Source organism: Musca autumnalis, unplaced genomic scaffold, assembly GCF_047663935.1.
Source record: "Musca autumnalis isolate F117 unplaced genomic scaffold, ASM4766393v1 scaffold_4, whole genome shotgun sequence".
In the NCBI taxonomy this organism is placed as follows: Eukaryota; Metazoa; Arthropoda; class Insecta; order Diptera; family Muscidae; genus Musca; species Musca autumnalis.
Genome location: NW_027411977.1, coordinates 128,151,184 through 128,169,017, shown reverse-complemented (window position 1 = coordinate 128,169,017; position 17,834 = coordinate 128,151,184). Strand labels below are relative to the sequence as shown.

Below are 17,834 nucleotides of genomic sequence, written 5' to 3'. Positions count from 1 at the left end.
ATCAAATATTTAATTTTCCTCATAAATCATACTAAACAGATGATTACCTAAACGTCGAACAGTAAAATTGTTACTGCTCCATTGTCCAAAAACCAGTCAGATGTTTTTCACATTTCCTATTAATTTTTATTTCTTAATTTGTATTTATTAAAAAAACATAAAATATTAAATTTTCCTCACGAATTATAATAAACTCATGTGTGGTACATTACCTTATTGTATTGCACGTGGTACACTACGATTTTTAGTTATCCGGCAGTCGGCACACTACGATTTTTAGTGATCCCGCAGTAGGAACACTCCGATTTTTGTGCTCCACAACCGAACACCACGATTTTTATTGTTTTTAGATATCCGACAGTCGGAACACTACAATTTTTAGTGATCCAGCAGTCGGAACACTACGATTTTTAGTGCTCCACAGTCGAATACTACCATTTAGTGCTCCATCGTCCAAACCCCAAATCAGATGTTTTTCACATTTTCTCTTAATTTTTATTTATTAAAAAAATATATATTTAATTTCCTCAGAAATCATAATAAATTAATGTATGGTTCATTACCTTATAGTTTCAAAACGTGGTACAAAACGATTTTTAGTGCTCCGGCACGACGATCTTTGTGCTTCATTCCACAAAAACTAAATATTTGGCCTGTTCCCGTACTTTATAAAGTGGTAAAAGTCGTAAAAGTTGTAAAAGTCGTAAACGATTTTCATATAAATTTTGTGTACTGGAACGCAAAATGTGTAAAAGTGGTAAAAATTGTAAAAACTTTTTAGTTCTGGAACAGAGCTATTGTTTTTTCATAATTTGACCAAATTTCGCAATGTGTTTAAATAATTTAATCATACATGGATGTAACAATTTTTCTTAATTTTTATTTGATCAAATTTAACCAAATATTTAATTTTCCTAAGAAAACATAATACCTTTATTATTTTTTAGTGTTCCAACACGTGGTGCACAATGATTTTTAGTGATCCGGCAGTCGGAACACTAAAATTTTTAGTCCTCCGCAGTCGGAGCACTAAAATTTTTAGTGGTCCGCAGTCGGAGCACTACGATTTTTAGTGCTCCGGCAGTCGGAACACTAAAATTTTTAGTGCTCCGCAGTCGGAACACTACGATTTTTAGTCCTCCGCAGTCGGAGCACTACGATTTTTAGTGCTCCGGCATGCGGTACACTACGATTATCGTTGTGTTCCGGTACAGTATCACTAAAATATTTTTTAGTGTTTGTGTTCCGGAGCGGTACACTATCGTAGTGTACCTATCCATCTTGGTACGGTACAGAACGGTACGGTACGATATCATAGTGTTTATTTTCGAACACTGATTTTCCATCACTTTGGCCAAAACTTCCGGCCAAAACTTCTTGACGGATATTGTCTTTAAGAGCTGAAAAAGTCTGAGGCTTGTTGACATAAACCCGCGACTTCAAAAAGCCCCACAAAAAGAAGTCTGAAGCGGTCAAATCAAGCAATCGTGCTGGCCAGTGCAAATCGCCAAAACGGGAGATTAGGCGCCCGGGAAATGCGTCCTTCAGCATATCGGTTGTGGCACGTGCAGTGTGTGCCGTTGCACCGTCCTGTTGGAACCACATGTTTTCCAATCCCAATTCATCAAGTTGCACCAAAAAAAAACTCGTTGATCATTGCTCTGTAGCGCTCACCATTCACAGTAACTGTTTGGCCCGCGACGTCTTCGAAGAAAAAAGGTCCGATGACTCCTCCAGCGAAAACAGCACACCATACAGTGACTTTGAGCGGGTGTAATGGCTCTTCATGGGTTACATGCGGATTTTCAGTGCCCCAGAAGCGTACATTTTGTTTATTTACGTACCCGCTAAGATGGAAATGCGCCTCATCACCCATGATTATTTTTGATGAAAACCGACCGATTATTGTGGTCAAATAAATAGTCACCAATATTCCGCGTTCTGGAGCAGTGTAGCGTAACGTTGTTTATTAACCTGTATTTCACATGTGTTTACTACACAAATGTCAAAACAGAACTGACATTAGGGACCAATCGCAAAATTTATAGCATTTTCTGATAGGAGGATTACTTTTGCGCCACCTTGTATTTTTAAAAACGTCCATGTCATGCTTTCAGAGTTGCCAGATGTTGTACCAAAATTTTGACATTATTTTTTTTTTTATTTTTGGTCAATGGGTCGATCCCCTGTGCAACAGTTTATTCTCGTATTTCGGATTTAACCACATTATTGGCATATTTATTAAATGGTCGTTGAAAAATATACTGAGAACCACGTGATAGAGGCATTTTACAACAATGACATGTTTTGTTGTTTATTACATCCCAGCGAATATTTTTCCAAAAAATTTACGGATTTGGAGATATGGTGCGAAATATCTACAAATTATGGATATTCTCGATATTTTCTAAAATTTGAGGCAATAAGTGTAGTTGTTAGAGTTAATTACTTCTCCAGATATTTTATTCTTGACCTTATGTACAAATTTTCTTCAGAGGCCAGATGAAGATTCGCATAGGTTTCACAGATATAGTCCAGAATTGCTTTAAAAAGTCAATATTTAACCAAGTTTAGATAGGACCATAAATACCAAGCTGGATCTGACACAACAAAACCCAACTAGGGTTTTTTTTCGTTTGGGTCAGTACTTTCAAAAAATACTCAGATCAAATTGTTTGCACAAGATTGCCTTAAAAATGCTGCACAGTTTTACCAAGCAAGCTAAGAAGATTATATTTGTAAGTCGTAACAAGGGTTTGGGAATTCCCGGAAAATCTTTTAAAACGGCAGTTAAATCTTACATAACACCTGTTAAATAATATCTACTGAGTATTAGGTCTTATAATTATTTCTTCTAACTTGGGGAAGTAAAAAAATCGTTTTCCAGCGAACAAAATAGAAGATGCTTCTCTGATATTAAGTAATGCTGTCCGATTATATTTTAGTTATGGCCGAGTTAGAAGTGTGCTCGTTTTTCTTTTTAATCTGGTTCTGGATCAATCTTCAGGCCTAGGATGCTCCTAAGCAGATTGACCACAAAGCTTCTGCAATTTGTAGTGAAGGTTTGAAAGTGCAGTTGGAAGGTTTGAAATTGACGTTTCTCTATCATCCGTAACAACGGAAAAACAAAAGAATACACTGAAAATGCAAACAACTTCTAATAGGCACTTTCTGAAGGTATATATTGGGTTTGATGTTGTCAGATCTGGTTTGGATTTTATGATCTCTTGGTTTTATTTCAGTAACACATATGTTGGAAATAAAAATGTGTTGTTTTATCGATTTGCGAACAAAGCACACATTTTACTATTTTCCTGTAAAGTAAAAGTAGAAGCATACAAAATTAGGATCATATCACTAATGTATAACTTTCCAAAATTTGGTCTTCATCTACCTTTAACATCTACCTGAACTACCTTTATACTTAGTTAAGGCGCACCGTGTTGTATAAGCAGGCGATGCAGTTAGTCCAATGTCCCAATCTCTCGAAAATGGCACAACCGAGGCAAAAATTATAAAAGACAATCTTGTAGAGAATTTTCACAGCTATGAGATTTTCTCTAGTCCTATTTCGATAAGAATTGCAGTTTTCAAGCAAAATCCTAAAAAACTTAAAAACCCCATTAATGCGAACTTTGACCGCGAATTACACTATGCAACACTGAAAATGCAAACAACTTCTAGTATGCATTTTTTGAAAATACATATTTAGACTACAAAAACCGTTGTAGGGTTTTGTCCTGTCAGATCCAGTTCGGATTTTATGGCCTCATCTAAACCGGGCTAAATCTACACTTTTTTGCATTTATCAGGCCTTTATCTCAGAAACGAATAGGAATTTGGCCTTGCTGTCTTTAGCAATATTGTAGTCCTAAACTAGTAGAACTTATCTTTTGAAAAAACCACATAAGAAAAACTCCTTCTAGGGCATCAAAATCTATAAAATATAGAAAATTTTACATAATTGCTGAAATTTTGGTCAGTATCGGCTAAACTATTGGGAGTTGAACCAAGTAACCTTTTGCAAAAATCTTCTAAATAAAGTTCTCAACAATTCTTTAGAACATTCTGAAACTCTAAAATGCTTACTTCAAGTTGTTTCAGCGGTATTTTGCATCATATCTTTTACAACACGTGTTTCAAACACAGTTCACACCAACAGTTTATTCTCGCATTTCGGATTTCACTACATTATTGACATTTTTATTAAATCGTCGTTGAAAAATGTACTGAAAACAACGGCATAGAGGCATTTTACAACAATGACATGTTCTGAAGAGTTATGTATTACATTCCAGTGAATAATTTTCCAAATGAAAATATTCAGAAAAAATTAACCGTTTTGGATATACGGTGCGAAATGTATAAAAATTGTGGAATTTTGGCATATATTTTGAAATTTGGGGCAATAAATGTAGTTTTTTGAGTTCATTATTTCCAAATATTTTATTCTCGTCCTTATCTAGAAATTTGCTTCAGAGGTCAGAAGAAGATTCGCATTGGTTTCAGAGATATAGCCCCGAATTTCTTTAAAAACTCAAAATTTAACCATGTTTAGATAGGGCCATAAAATCTGAGCTGGATCTGACACAACAAAACCCAACTAGGGTTTCTTGTCGTTTGGGTCTGTACTTTCAAAAAATCCTCAGCTCGAATTGTTTGCACAAGATCACTTTAAAAATGTTGCACAGTGTTATTCGTTTTTTATTTTTCGCTTGTATGCACATTGTAGTTTCAGAATCCGCAAAAACTTCCCATGTGTAAGCACCTTTCACTTAAAGTTACTTCAGCAGCACCGTGTTAAGTGTTTTTTAGCCGCGTTCCGCAATTAGGTTTTGCGATTTTGAGTTATTTGCTATACAATCCGTGAATGTTTCCTCCACAGCTTCACACAAATCTGCATCTAAAAAGGACAATTTTCTTTATTTAAATCTTATTTTCGGGCCTAGTATCCCGTTAGCAATGAAAATTTTAATTTTCGGGTACTAGTAAAAAATCGACCCCTAAGTAATGGGAAGCGAACCAAATGAATCCGTTCTTATCCAAAAAATTGCGAAAAGAAGTCACATCCCGCTAGCAATGATAACTCCAATTGTAATTAAATTAGTCCAGAACTAGTTATAAGTCGAACTATTACAAAAGCATACCCCAAGTAATGTGAGGGGAACCAATTGACACAATTTTATCCCCAAATAAACGAAAGGCGTCAGTTGCGAATATTTACTCTCAAATAAAAACCACTACATTTTTAAACAACAACAGAAGAGAGGTGCAACCCAACAGAGGTACAATCAACGAAAATTTTTTTTTGAAAGTCAATCACGTTTTCTGCGGATAAAATTCACTTCAAAGAAACAAGTGATAATATATGTGGGTTGGCCTATTGAGGGGGCCCTAGGCGAAATTTATTCAGCGTACCTACAGGTGGCTAGCACAGCTAATTAGGCCATTGAGTCCACTATTAGAAAATAATAATTTGATTACAGGTTGGTTGTAGAAATTTTGAAATATCCACAGTTTATGAAAAAAGTTAATATATGTGGGTGGACATATTGACAAATTTTTGGTATTTTGACCGTGTTAAGTGTTTTTTAGCCGCGTTCCGCAATTAGGTTTTGCGATTTTGGCGAAATTTATGCAGCGTACCTACAGGTGGCGAGCACAGCTAATTAGGCCATTGAGTCCACTATTAGAAAATAAGAATTTCATTACAGGTTGATTGTAGAAATTTTGAAATATCCACAGTTTATGAAAAAAGTTAATATATGTGGGTGGACATATTGACATATTTTTGGTATTTTGAGGATTTAAGCTACATTTTCCATGTATTTATCAGCATATATTACACTAAAAAGCAAAGGAAAAATAATAATTTTTGAAAATTTATTGCTATATACCTATGTACCCCCAGGCCCCAAACTATTTTTTTTTTTTCATTTAATTTATATATATTTTTATTAAGAATTTATTTAACAATTAAACAAATATGAAGTTAGATATTTTGCAAAAATTTTCTTAAAATCTGATGCAGCAAAGTTTCTTGCATTGAATAGTGAACAGCTAAGAAAATATTTACAACAACAACTATGTAAAAACAAAATATTAGCGTAATGGTTGGATGCGTGGGACTTCGGTAGACTCCTAATTTTTCAATGTTCTCTTAGGTCTAACAGCTCAACTCGAAAGAGAATTAATTGAATATCACTATAAATGGCCTTCGCCTTAATAAGGCAAAAATAAAAAATAATTGCAGCATGAGCCAGGCTGGGATTCGAACCTGGGTCTCCGACAACTGAGTGTCAAGGTTGCCGGCGTCTTAGCGTTCTGAGCCACCATGAACTTGTCAAAACTTTAGTAGACAATAATTGATGATCAACAAATCTTCTGAAGAGCAATTACTAATGACGTAGGAATAAAACTTACCATAGTATTTGTGAACTACAGGAAACGTTTGGAGTTTCAATTAACTGACATAATTTCGCATATGCATTTATCTAATGAAGTGCGACATATATACTAGTTACCAAGCTTTGCCTTCGTCTGCCACAATAACAACATCCTAATACGCCTGAAGATCGGCTTAACCACCCGTGAAACGTAGCGTAATGGTTGGATGCGTGGGACTTCGGTAGACTCCTAATTTTTCAATGTATCTCTTAGGTCTAACAGCCCAACTCGAAAGAGAATTAATAAAATATTAGTTGCCAGAGTGTTTGTAATGGATACAATGGAAAACATTTCTCAGTTTTATAGTTTGATTTTTTGACTTTTGTGTGGATTGGCTGGAATGATCCTTCCCTCTACATATATGGTGTAAGAACTGATCAGTTGTTCAGTTATCTAATGAACGTCAAATTTTAAAGTACTGCTACCCATATAAAAAACATCTTAGGTTATCTAAAAATGTATTTGCTAAAATAATGCGATTCAATAAGCATTGGCGAAAAAGAAACGGCTGCTGATAACAAAAAAATTGTTTTCGAAAAGTCATGGTCCACACATTGACATAGACAAAATAAAAAATTAAGTCGCTTTATATTCATTTAATAGAACGTCAAACATTCTAAAACAGTCGGACAAGCGAAAAGAAAAATATGCAAACTCGCATAAAAACTTTGCTCCTTTTTGCACTACTTAGCTTACCGGTAGGTTAAAGCACAATAAATTTCAAACCAAGCATTATTTATTATTATTTTTTTTTCGAACAGTGCATCTTAGTCTTTCCAACCGGAACAACACCCACAACAACCGATGAACTTGTCGATTATGTGTTGGCCAATAAATTTTATTACTTTGATGCTAAAGCTACTGCCTTGGAAACTGAATTGGAAGAAATGCTAAAAGAAATTTACAGTGCCAAAGAGGAGTATGCCAATGACAGCAACAAACTTAAAGTCTACGAAGCAGCTCAACACTTCGGCGAAAAATATCTAGAAATGTTTCGTCGTCATAAATTCCAGTGTGGGGTAAAAAATGTATTTCATTTTATGTCACCCACTGTCACTCGCATTATTTTGGCAACTGAAAATGCTGATGTAGCCATTCATTGGCATAATCACTTCAAAATGTTTACCGACGAAATGGATAACTATGAGACACGAGTTGAGGAAATTCATGATGTTATTGAAGAATTTACCAAAGGAAATCGTAATCTTAAAAAAGAATATCACGATAAATATACCGCTAAGGCAAATAGCAAATGTGATTTGAAAGTATTTATGAATGAAATTCATTAGAAATATTCTTTACTTGAAACGACAATATAATAAATATTTGTAATATGTAACCCAAATAATCAGTAGTATAACTTTGAATAATTTGTCCAAGTTCCGATAGCAGATATAATTTGTCAACCCCCTGACTTTTATATTTATTTTCTACCTACAAGATAAACGTTTCAATAAAATATAGTTTTTATTGGAGTATTAGCTTTTAATTGGAAAACATTCGCCAGTTACAAATTAAAAAATCGGTTCAAAACTCAGATACCAAAAATTTTCGGTTCGAAAATTTTGGATATATGGATTTGTCTTTAAAAATTGTTATTACCATTTTAAACATTACTAGATCAATTTATGGTATCGATACGTTCCTGGGGCGATCTACAACGTATACTGCCTGCACTTGTTTCTTTCATAGACCGCTAAAGATTTGGGCTTCTATGTTATTATCGGAAAAAAGTTATTATTTCCTCAGGCTCGTATCTTGCAATCAATTTGGAATTTTGATTTACTCTGTGAGACTCTTTTTTTGAAGTTAAAGATCACAAAACAATTTTAGATTTTTAATAATAGTCACTACAGCCTAAAAGTATACTATTTTTTTTTTTTTATTAAATTACGAAACAAGAATTTTTAGCTCATAACATGATGAAGTGCTGCGCCTTTCTTCAACGTGTGGACTAGGGTTATGACTTTTTGACATTTTTTTCTCAAAAACGATTTCCTGTAGTGAGAATAAATGAACTTTTGCCTATTAATGCTAGGTTCCGCACAAACCACTTTGAAAAAATTCTATGAAATGAAAAAAATTCAAAAAATTATTTCCTGTTGCTGGAATGAATGACCTTTTGCCTATTAATTACTAAAATAACTTTTATTCCATTTAAATTTTAAAAAAGGTCCCGCACAAACCACTTTTAATTATTATGATATATGAAATAAAGTTATATATATAAAATGATATATATGTTATAATACGATGATAAAATTAGTGAGAGACAAACGGTTATGTCATTGTGGTTATGTCGTGTACCCCTATATCTAGTTTTCAGCAAAATTTGAAGGAAGTGGTTACATGCGATGACGTGATTTCATGGCATCTTTTCAATTGGTTCAAACGAAGTCGTGAGAGCTCCGATCTTTTCATTAGCATTTGAACCAATGCAAAGGAAGTCGTGAAAGATCCTATCTTTTCAACTGCATTTTAACCCATTCAAAGAAAGTCATAAAAGATCCGATCTTTTCATCAGCATTTGAACTAAATTCCATCGATCCAATAGAGATTTTGTGCTTTTATTTATACACATTTTTCTAAATATATAAGATTAATTATTTAAAATAGGCTTGGTGTTGTCGGAGACACGAAATCACAACCAACGTTGTTAAAACTCTCGTCGTAATGATAATGTCATTGCCAAGGGTTGATGAAGATGACATGCCAAAGTATTGGTGGAAATTAGATGTCAAAGCATTGGTGAAAATGACATGCCAAGCATTGGTGTAAATTACATGCTTTGGATCCAAAAATGAATAGCATCTTTTGGGGTCCACGCTCATATAAAATTCATCGATAAAGATGCTAAAAAGATGACATGCCAGATCACTTGCACCCATTATTGAATGCATCTTTGGCATCGAACATTTTGCTGGCTTGAAAAAATTCTAAAAAATAAAAAATTTAAAAGCTTTTCGTGCGGAAGCTTTTTTATCGAATCACGTTCTAATTAAGATTTTATGCAATCTTAGGTAAAAACTCATCAGAATATCATACAGGGATACGAGGTTGTAAAAAAGTCATAACTCTAGTGGGGACATTACAAATTTAGGGGTCGATTATCGATAGCAATTATCGTTGAGTTGCGTTGGAAGGAGCTTACATCTGGGAAGTTTTTGCGGATTCTGAAACGACAATGTTCAAAAATGAGAAAAATCAAAAAACAAAAAAATCGCAGGAGCGCGATCAAAGTTCACATTTTTAAGGTTTTTTAGGTTTTCACGATTTTGCTTGAAAACAGCAAGTCCTATCTAAATCGGATATGACTTCCTCCGATGACGTAATTATAGCTTAAAGTACTCAAAATAAGCAATTTTTACAAGTTCCGTCGTATATTTTCTATATTTTTTGATATATACTCACCATAACTATTTCAAAAACAATTTGTATCGAGCGTACAACATCTCCTTAATATATTAATGTCGAAAGACCCATAAAAAAATATTTGTTTGTATCCGAAAATACCGAAAGTCTGGGTTAAACTCGTAAAAACCGATTTTGAGCTATATCTCAAAAACAAGAGCTAATGGAGAAAAACCGGGACCGGATTTGAAAATAACTCGCCGATTTCATCTAGAAACAACTGCAACTTCGTCTGAAACATTCAACTTTTTCAATTTTGTTGAGCAGTGTTATCAATGGATTTGACTAGTCCCGTAAATTTCTTCAAATAGATGCAATGTCCTGTACATTTTCCTCATTATCATAACTAATTCCACTGAACTTATGATTTTAAATGGTTTTTTTATGGCGAATTGTGTGTTTTGGATTCAATATAGAGTTCACAAGTTTGAAAAATCACTGATCGATAACACGTTTATTATAGATGTCAACCCAACTGGGTGGTCGGGTTGAAATCAGTAATACAACATTTCATCTCAGTCGCGCTGGCAATTGATAACGCAACTCAAGTTTAATGGCAATGCATAATCGACCTCTAATATACCCTCCATATAATAAATTTGTTTTTTTTCTGTTTGTAATAAATGGAAGTAATTTAATTGAGATAGAATGCTATCTGCATCCGAGTGTCTTTCTTGCATAGGCAGGTCAAGTTCGAAGATGGGCTCAATAGGTCCACGTTTCGGTATAGCTCCATGTAACGGTACCACCCGATTTAAAGTATTTTGAGGATTTTAGCAACATTTTTCGATTGAACTAGTTGAAATTTGACATTTGAGGTTCCCAATCACATTGCTGCAATTTGGTTTCAATACAATTTTTTGCAGTAGGGTATAAAAAGTTCGCCCCGGCCGTGCAGACCAAACAACACATTTTTTATGATTTTTTTTATATATTTTAGTAAGCGAAAAAGAATTTTAAAAAATGTACTTTAAAAAAATGTTGATCAGTTAAAGTCAAAATTTTGATTTTAACGAAAAAATTAACCATCTTTCTTATCCAAAAATCGGCCTTTTTTTAAAAAAAAATCTGTCTTATTTGAAGACAAGATTTTTATGTTTTAATAGGTTCACCAAAGTATATGAAGATCGTTCCATTCGTTTTCCAAAAAAACGAGTTTTTTGGCCTGTTTCACTCAGGGTTTCGGAGTCGGAGTCGTAAAAAAACTCGTCTGGAGTCGGAGTCGAAGTCGAGCCAAAAATACCTCGACTCCGAAACCCTGGTTTCACTAAGACCAAAATTCTGTTTTTTGAAAAATATTTGATTCATTTTTGTTTTCAATCAAACAATTTTTTCTGCAATCATAGGAGTTTGGCAGTATTTCGAACGAATTTGAATTCGAATAGTTTTAGTGAAACAGACCATTAAGTTGCGCCTCTACGCACAAAAACCACGGACTCTTTACTTTGAACGGTCATATATCAGCCGATCGACCAGAAATTTTTAACGGCATACTTTACCTGTACATGGTGATCCATTTAGAGGTTCCTAGTTTCTTTAAAGAAAAAACACAGAAAAATCAAGTTTAGTGGGGAATGTTTATTATCATTTTAAAGAACATTCGATGACATTTATTTTTTGCAAATTATGTCTAACAAATATTGGCCGAGGCTACGTCTCAGACGGTCCGTTCGTTGAGCCCAATTTTCAATGACTCGTTCAAGCTTTTCGACTGGTAACTGGCGAATGGCACGTCTGATGTTTTGCACCAACACCGGAATCGAAGCGGCTTTATCCGCATACAATTTTGAGTTTACATATTCTCACAGAAAAAAGTCTAACGGAGTGATATGAGACGATCTTGGTGGCCAATCGACTGGTCCAAAACGTGCTCACAGAAGTTTTCTTTTAATAAATCCAAAGATTAATGAGATGTGTGGAAAGTGGCGCCGTTTTGTTGAAACCAAATTTCGCCGAGATTACGAGCTTCAATTTCAGACATCAACTAGTCGGTAATAACGACGCAATAACAGTCGCCATTGACGATGATGTCCTAACCGGCATCATTTTGAAGAAATAGGGTCCGACGATTCCACCGACCGAAAAACCGTTATTTTTCTGGCTGAAGTGGCAGCTCTTGAATCTCTTGACGTTGCTCTTCTTCCCAAATATGGCAATTTTGCTTCTTTACATACCTATAAAGCCAGAAATGTGTCTCATCACTGAACAAAATTAGGCTCGAAACACACACCCCACATAACGCGAATTTTCGTAATAAAGTAAACGTTGTAGAGGCGTAAGCTTTTCCATAATAAAATGTCAAACAGTACTAAACAACAAGTAAGAACGGCGTTAAGTTCGGCCGGGTCGAACTTGATATACCCTCCACCACGAGTTATATTGAAGTAAAATGGAACAATTAGTTTCCTTTCGTTTATGAAGAATACTAATTACTAAATTTCAGCAAATTTCGTCGATCTATACTGACAAACTCATGCGGAAAGTTTTTAGACTCAAAGAAGACTAATTACAAATTTCCGATATTTCGGTAAGATAATATGAATGTGGCTAAAACCTAAAAAATATCAAAATTAAGAGGTACGCTTCTATGGGGGATAGGGGAAGACGTGGACATATACTAATAATTATTTTCAAAATCCAGTCATTTCGGTGGGATATTGACGTCACAACCTTTAGAATTACGAAAATCGGGAGCTACCGTTCTATGGGGGCTATATAAAGGCGTGTACCTATACCGACAAATTTCATATGGAAAGTTTTATACCCCAAATGAAGACTAAACACTAAATTTCAGCCAGTTTGGTGGAATATTGAGGCAACTTACTTACTTACTTTACTTACTTACTTAGCTGGCCTTTTACAGAACATTTATTCCATAAGCCGAACTAAGAAAAAATCTCCAATCCTCTCTGTTTGCTGCTGTATTTTCCCAATCTGGGATATGTAGCTTTGTTATATCTCGTTTCACTTGTTCGCTCCAACGAAGCTTTGGCCTTCCAGATCTGCGAGAACCTCCATGCGGCCCGTATTTATACGGCTTTTTAGCGGGTTCATCATCACTCATTCTTATAACATGGCCTAGCCATCGCAATCGTTGTATCTCGATTCGTTCAACTATATTGATGTCATTGTATAGTTGATACAGCTCGATGTTCATACGACGCCGATATTCGCCGTCAACACAGATTGGCCCGTAGATCTTTCGAAGAATTTTTCTCTCAAACACACAAAGCACTGCCTTATCTGCTTGAGCAAGTACCCATGCTTCGGAACCATACATTAGCACGGGTAGTATCAGTGTTTTGTACAGTGTTATTTTTGTTTGACGAGAGGTGGCTTTATTCCTAAACTGCTTACTCAGCCCAAAGTAGCATCTGTTAGCCAACACTATTCTTCTTCGTATTTCACAACTGATGTTATTTGTTGTGTTTATGGCGGTGCCGAGGTAGACATTGAGGTAGATATTGAGGCAACAACTTTCAAAATACCGAAAATCGCGAGGTACCGTTCAATGGGGGCTATATAAAGGCGTGGACCTATACCGACAAAATTAGAGGGGAAAGTTGAATAAACCCAACGAACACTGAATACCAAATTTCAGCCACTTCGATGGATTATTGTGGCCATAAAATTCAAAGCACCGAAATTCGGGAGTTTCCGTTCTATGGGGGCTATATAAAGGCGTGGACCTATACCCACAAATTTCATATGGGAAGTTTTATACCCCCAGCGAAGACTAAGTGCCAAATTTTAGCCACTTCGGAGGAATATTGAGGCCACAACCTTCAAAATACCGAAAATCGGGAGGTACCGCTCTATGGGGGCTATATGAAGGCTTGGGCCTATTCCGACAAAATTCTGGGGGAAAGTTTTATTCTCCCAGCGAAGACTAAATACCAAATTTTAGCTATTTCGGAGGAATATTGAGGCCACAACCTTCAAAATACCGAAAATCGGTAGGTACCGTTCTATGGGGGCTATATGAAGGCATGGACCTATACCGACAATGGTCTGGGGGAAAGTTGTATACCCCCAAATAAGACTAAGTACCAACTTTCAGTCATTTTGGTGTGATAATGAAGCGAACACCTTAAAAATACCGAAAATCGGGTGGTGCCGTTATATGGGGGCTATATCAAAACGTGCACCGATATAGCTCATTTGCAATACCAATCATCCTAGGAGTAATAGAAACTTCTATACCAAATTACAAAGCTCTGTCTTAAAAATTGCGAGCTGTATCTTGATTTCAACAGACGGACGGACAGACATGGAGATATCGACTTAGAACTTTACCCTGATCAATAATATATATACGTTATAGGGTCTCCGATGAATATTTCGATGTGTTACAAACGGAATGGCAAATTTAATTATACTCTCCATATTATAGTGGAGGGTATAAAAATAACATGAACACGTAACACGACACACGCGTGATCTGTCAAAAAAAGGCTGTTGAAAAAAGTACCTCTTGTTGGATGATCCGTTAGATGTAAGGCAAAGATGACTAATAGTTATTTACTTGTTTTCAATACTCAGATTCTCAGAATATCAATGCGATCATTCAAGTTTATATTAAACTTCACTATAATCGTGTTCTTGATAAATTCGTGATTTTGTTTTATTAACACACATTTATAACGGATTAATTAACTTAGTTTATTTTCACACACATTTGATTTATAACAATATCACCCTTATAAAACTCTTTGTATTTGGAGCAACTTTCATTTACATACTGTTTAGCTTTAGTTATTGCTTCAGTGTTAATTTCGGGATTTTCATCAAGAAACTGTTGGGCCTCTTGGTGTTGTTGCACATTTGTAGGCGTAGCACCTAAAGTCACAAAGAGATTTTTCTCATCAATATCAGACAATGTCCAATAATTCCATAGTTGTGAATCCTTTGAACTGGCCACTAAGCTATCAATGTGACTTAGCCTAGACATGGCCACAAGATAAAGACCACATTTCTGTGTATCCTTTTCAATGGTATTTAAACTCTCTTCGATGGCCTCGCGCACTTCATTGTATATTTTAATTTTCTCCTTATCATCAGCAGAAGTTTCGTCAATCAGCATATCCACGGCTTCCTGGAATCTCTTAATATGCGATTGTACAACTGAAACTTTAGCATCGTATTTGTGTATGCTGGTGTGGAGTAAATACTGAACGAGTTCATCGATATCTTTGTTCGAAAATGGTGATGTGGTTGTGCCCGCCGCTTCGGTTGTGGGTGCAGCATTATTAATCTGAAGAAATTTTAAAAAAATACAGCTTTTGATTTTACGCTTTAATATTGCAACTTACTTGTAATGCCAATGCAAATATTAAGAAATATGTAAGCACTTTGAGCGTCATTATGAGACGTGTTGTTTCCTCACCAGTGAATAGTATCGGAATGAGCGGTTAAGTTGTTGTCCGATGAAAAACACAATAATAAGTATTCACTGTCTACAAACGAATGTTCGCTCAGTCATTTATCGTGTTTGTAAATAGTTGTGGCTTACTCATATCTTTGCACAGTGGGGGGAACTGTTTTAAAAACTACAATCATTAATTAAGTTTAAATATTATATTTAAGCAAATGGTAAGCAATGTATCTTGAAATTCAGAGATTCTAAATGGGTTTATGTTGCAAGGTCTATAATTACCTACTAAACCTTACATAATACATGATTAAATTTAATTAACAAAAGCTTTGATTTTCAATATCGCCCAGTGTTCTTGTGTGCTATGCTAATAAATAGAACTATTTCATTTGGTTCTAAATAACAATACTTGCTCTCTTGGAAATAATATTGAATATAATTTCACAACAAAATAAACAAAATCGACAAAATTTCGCACAATAATTTGGGCTCAGCTTTCCTAATATGGCCCCTGCTGTTAGAGATTTATTGTGGCAATAGCCATACAATATTTAGCAGCAATAAGAAAACCAAGCTGCGCCACTGAATTGCCTATATGTACATATGTATATATGTAGTACTTTTTCTCGGGTATATTTACACAAAGATTTCAACAAAATAAGAGAATAAGTTCTCAGCCATTGACAATGAATTTGTTTGTCTATATCACTTTGTGATGGATGATTCATAAAGAAGACGCGCTTTATGACTAACAATTGGAACAATCTTAACTTATATTACATTTGTGACGTGTACGTGCTGTTGAAGTACTCTCAGGTACAGTAAGTAAAACAATAGGCAGCAGTTATTCAGAAATGAACATTTTATGTTAAATATGCAATTTGAAAGAGATAGTAATTTCAGAAGAAATTTAGTAGCGTCGCACAGTGATTCGGAATTTAATTTTACTTATATAACGGGATTCAATATTAAACATGTTAAAATTATGTGGTATTCTCCTTTTAAAATTCGAAAGAAAGATGTAGCATATTGTCCAAAATTATTACCTGTTTTTTATTTCAAAAAGTCGTCAGCCACACATAGATAAAACCGACCCTCTTTAACCCAAACACCTCACTTCCGTTTGTTTGCCACACAGTGGTCCAGAAATCGATTTTCCTGGCAAAACCCCAAACTTTTGAAGCTGAGTACACATTGCCAGTTTTGAATGACAGCTTTGTTGGTGCTTGCTAGAGTGGCCGTTCATTTTTGTCATTCATCATGCAACCGCAAAATGTTTTCTGGTTGCTGGACGGTTGGACAGTTATCGATAACTGCGAAATATCGACATTCAAAACTGACAATGTGTACTGCTCTTTAGTCGTCATCGATTGTTAATTTATAGTGGGATTCGATAAAAAAAACATAGGTCAAAATATTGGAAGATGTGGTCGTGACTTGATCCTAAAGACGACAATTTTTCACATTTTTGGAAAATACGTATTTTTGCAAATTTTCGGAGAAAAAAGTAGCTATTTCTCGGAAACTACAACAGATATTGTTAAGGCGGTAACCTTTGTTGCTAGTGCTTTGTAATTATAATTTTATTATAATTAACATTTTAAATAAATAAATAACAGATGTTGTACTCATTGTTTTGTTGTTAGGTAGGATTGTTAACTTTAAGAAGCATTTTAATAAATTACCGTAGCGTTTATATGCAGTGAGCTGTTGTATTGAAATTACATAGATAAAAACGTGGAGTTTCCTTTACAATGAGCAATTGTAGCCATTTAACACAAATTCAATTTTTATACCCTACACCACTATGTGGAAAGGGTATTATAAGTTTGTTTTGGGAAAAATTCATGTAACACCGCGAAATATTTGTCGGAGACCCCCAATGTGGTATACCAATCTTCATATCTCGGCGAGATAAAGCGATTTTGAGATGTGTGTCCGTCCGTCCGTCCGTGTGTCCGTCTGTCCATTATAAATTGTAATCAAACTCCAGGCCGCAATTATGGACCGATCGTCACGAAATTTGGCATGGAGGTCGGTTTCAATCAGAATAGATCGCTATTTTGATTGGTGATGATCGTGAAATATTTAGCGGGTGAAATTGTCCAAAAACTAATTTTTATCAGATTTTGTAGCTGCTCTGTAGGTCGCAATAATAGTCCGATCGCAAAATTTAAATAAGGTAAGAGTATATGACAAAGAAGAAGCTTGCAATTTGAGATGGCGATCAGATAATATTTAGAGGGTTAAATGGACCACAACTTTTGTGTAAAAATTGTGAAAATTTTCTATAAACAGCTTATATCTTTGTTGCTGAAAGACACCTTCCCCACTCGTGAGTTATATTTGGAAGACGATCTCTTAACCTTTTAATTGATGTCAATTATGTTGATGTACGTGATCAGAAAACAGAGTTACAGCCTAATATATGCAGTTTTTTGTTTGTAGTGTAATCATAAACCGGCTAGAGGTCGCAATTATAGCTCAATAGTCACGAAATTTTGCACGAGGTAAGAGTTTAGGTTGAAGAAAATGCCTACAATTTTGCATGATTATCTGATATTATTTAACGGTTGGCATAGACCATTACTTTTGTGTGAAA

General features: G+C 35.0%; 3 protein-coding genes across 3 annotated transcripts in view; 1 reads left to right on the top strand and 2 right to left on the bottom strand.

Annotated features, from left to right (window-relative positions):
* LOC141402652 (elongation factor-like GTPase 1) overlaps positions 1–17,834 on the bottom strand; it is a 708,076-nt gene that overhangs the window by 236,331 nt on the left and 453,911 nt on the right. The gene's annotated exons all lie outside the window — the stretch shown is intronic.
* LOC141401598 (uncharacterized) lies at positions 7,042–7,736 on the top strand. The gene is made up of 2 exons (XM_073981915.1): positions 7,042–7,145; positions 7,209–7,736. The coding sequence occupies exons 1-2, from the start codon at positions 7,095–7,097 to the stop codon at positions 7,734–7,736; spliced, it is 579 nt and encodes a 192-aa protein (XP_073838016.1). The 5' UTR covers positions 7,042–7,094.
* Positions 14,458–15,390, bottom strand: LOC141400603 (uncharacterized). The gene is made up of 2 exons (XM_073979889.1): positions 15,171–15,390; positions 14,458–15,112 (listed from the first exon to the last, which is right to left on the bottom strand). The coding sequence occupies exons 1-2, from the start codon at positions 15,219–15,221 to the stop codon at positions 14,516–14,518; spliced, it is 648 nt and encodes a 215-aa protein (XP_073835990.1). The 5' UTR covers positions 15,222–15,390; the 3' UTR covers positions 14,458–14,515.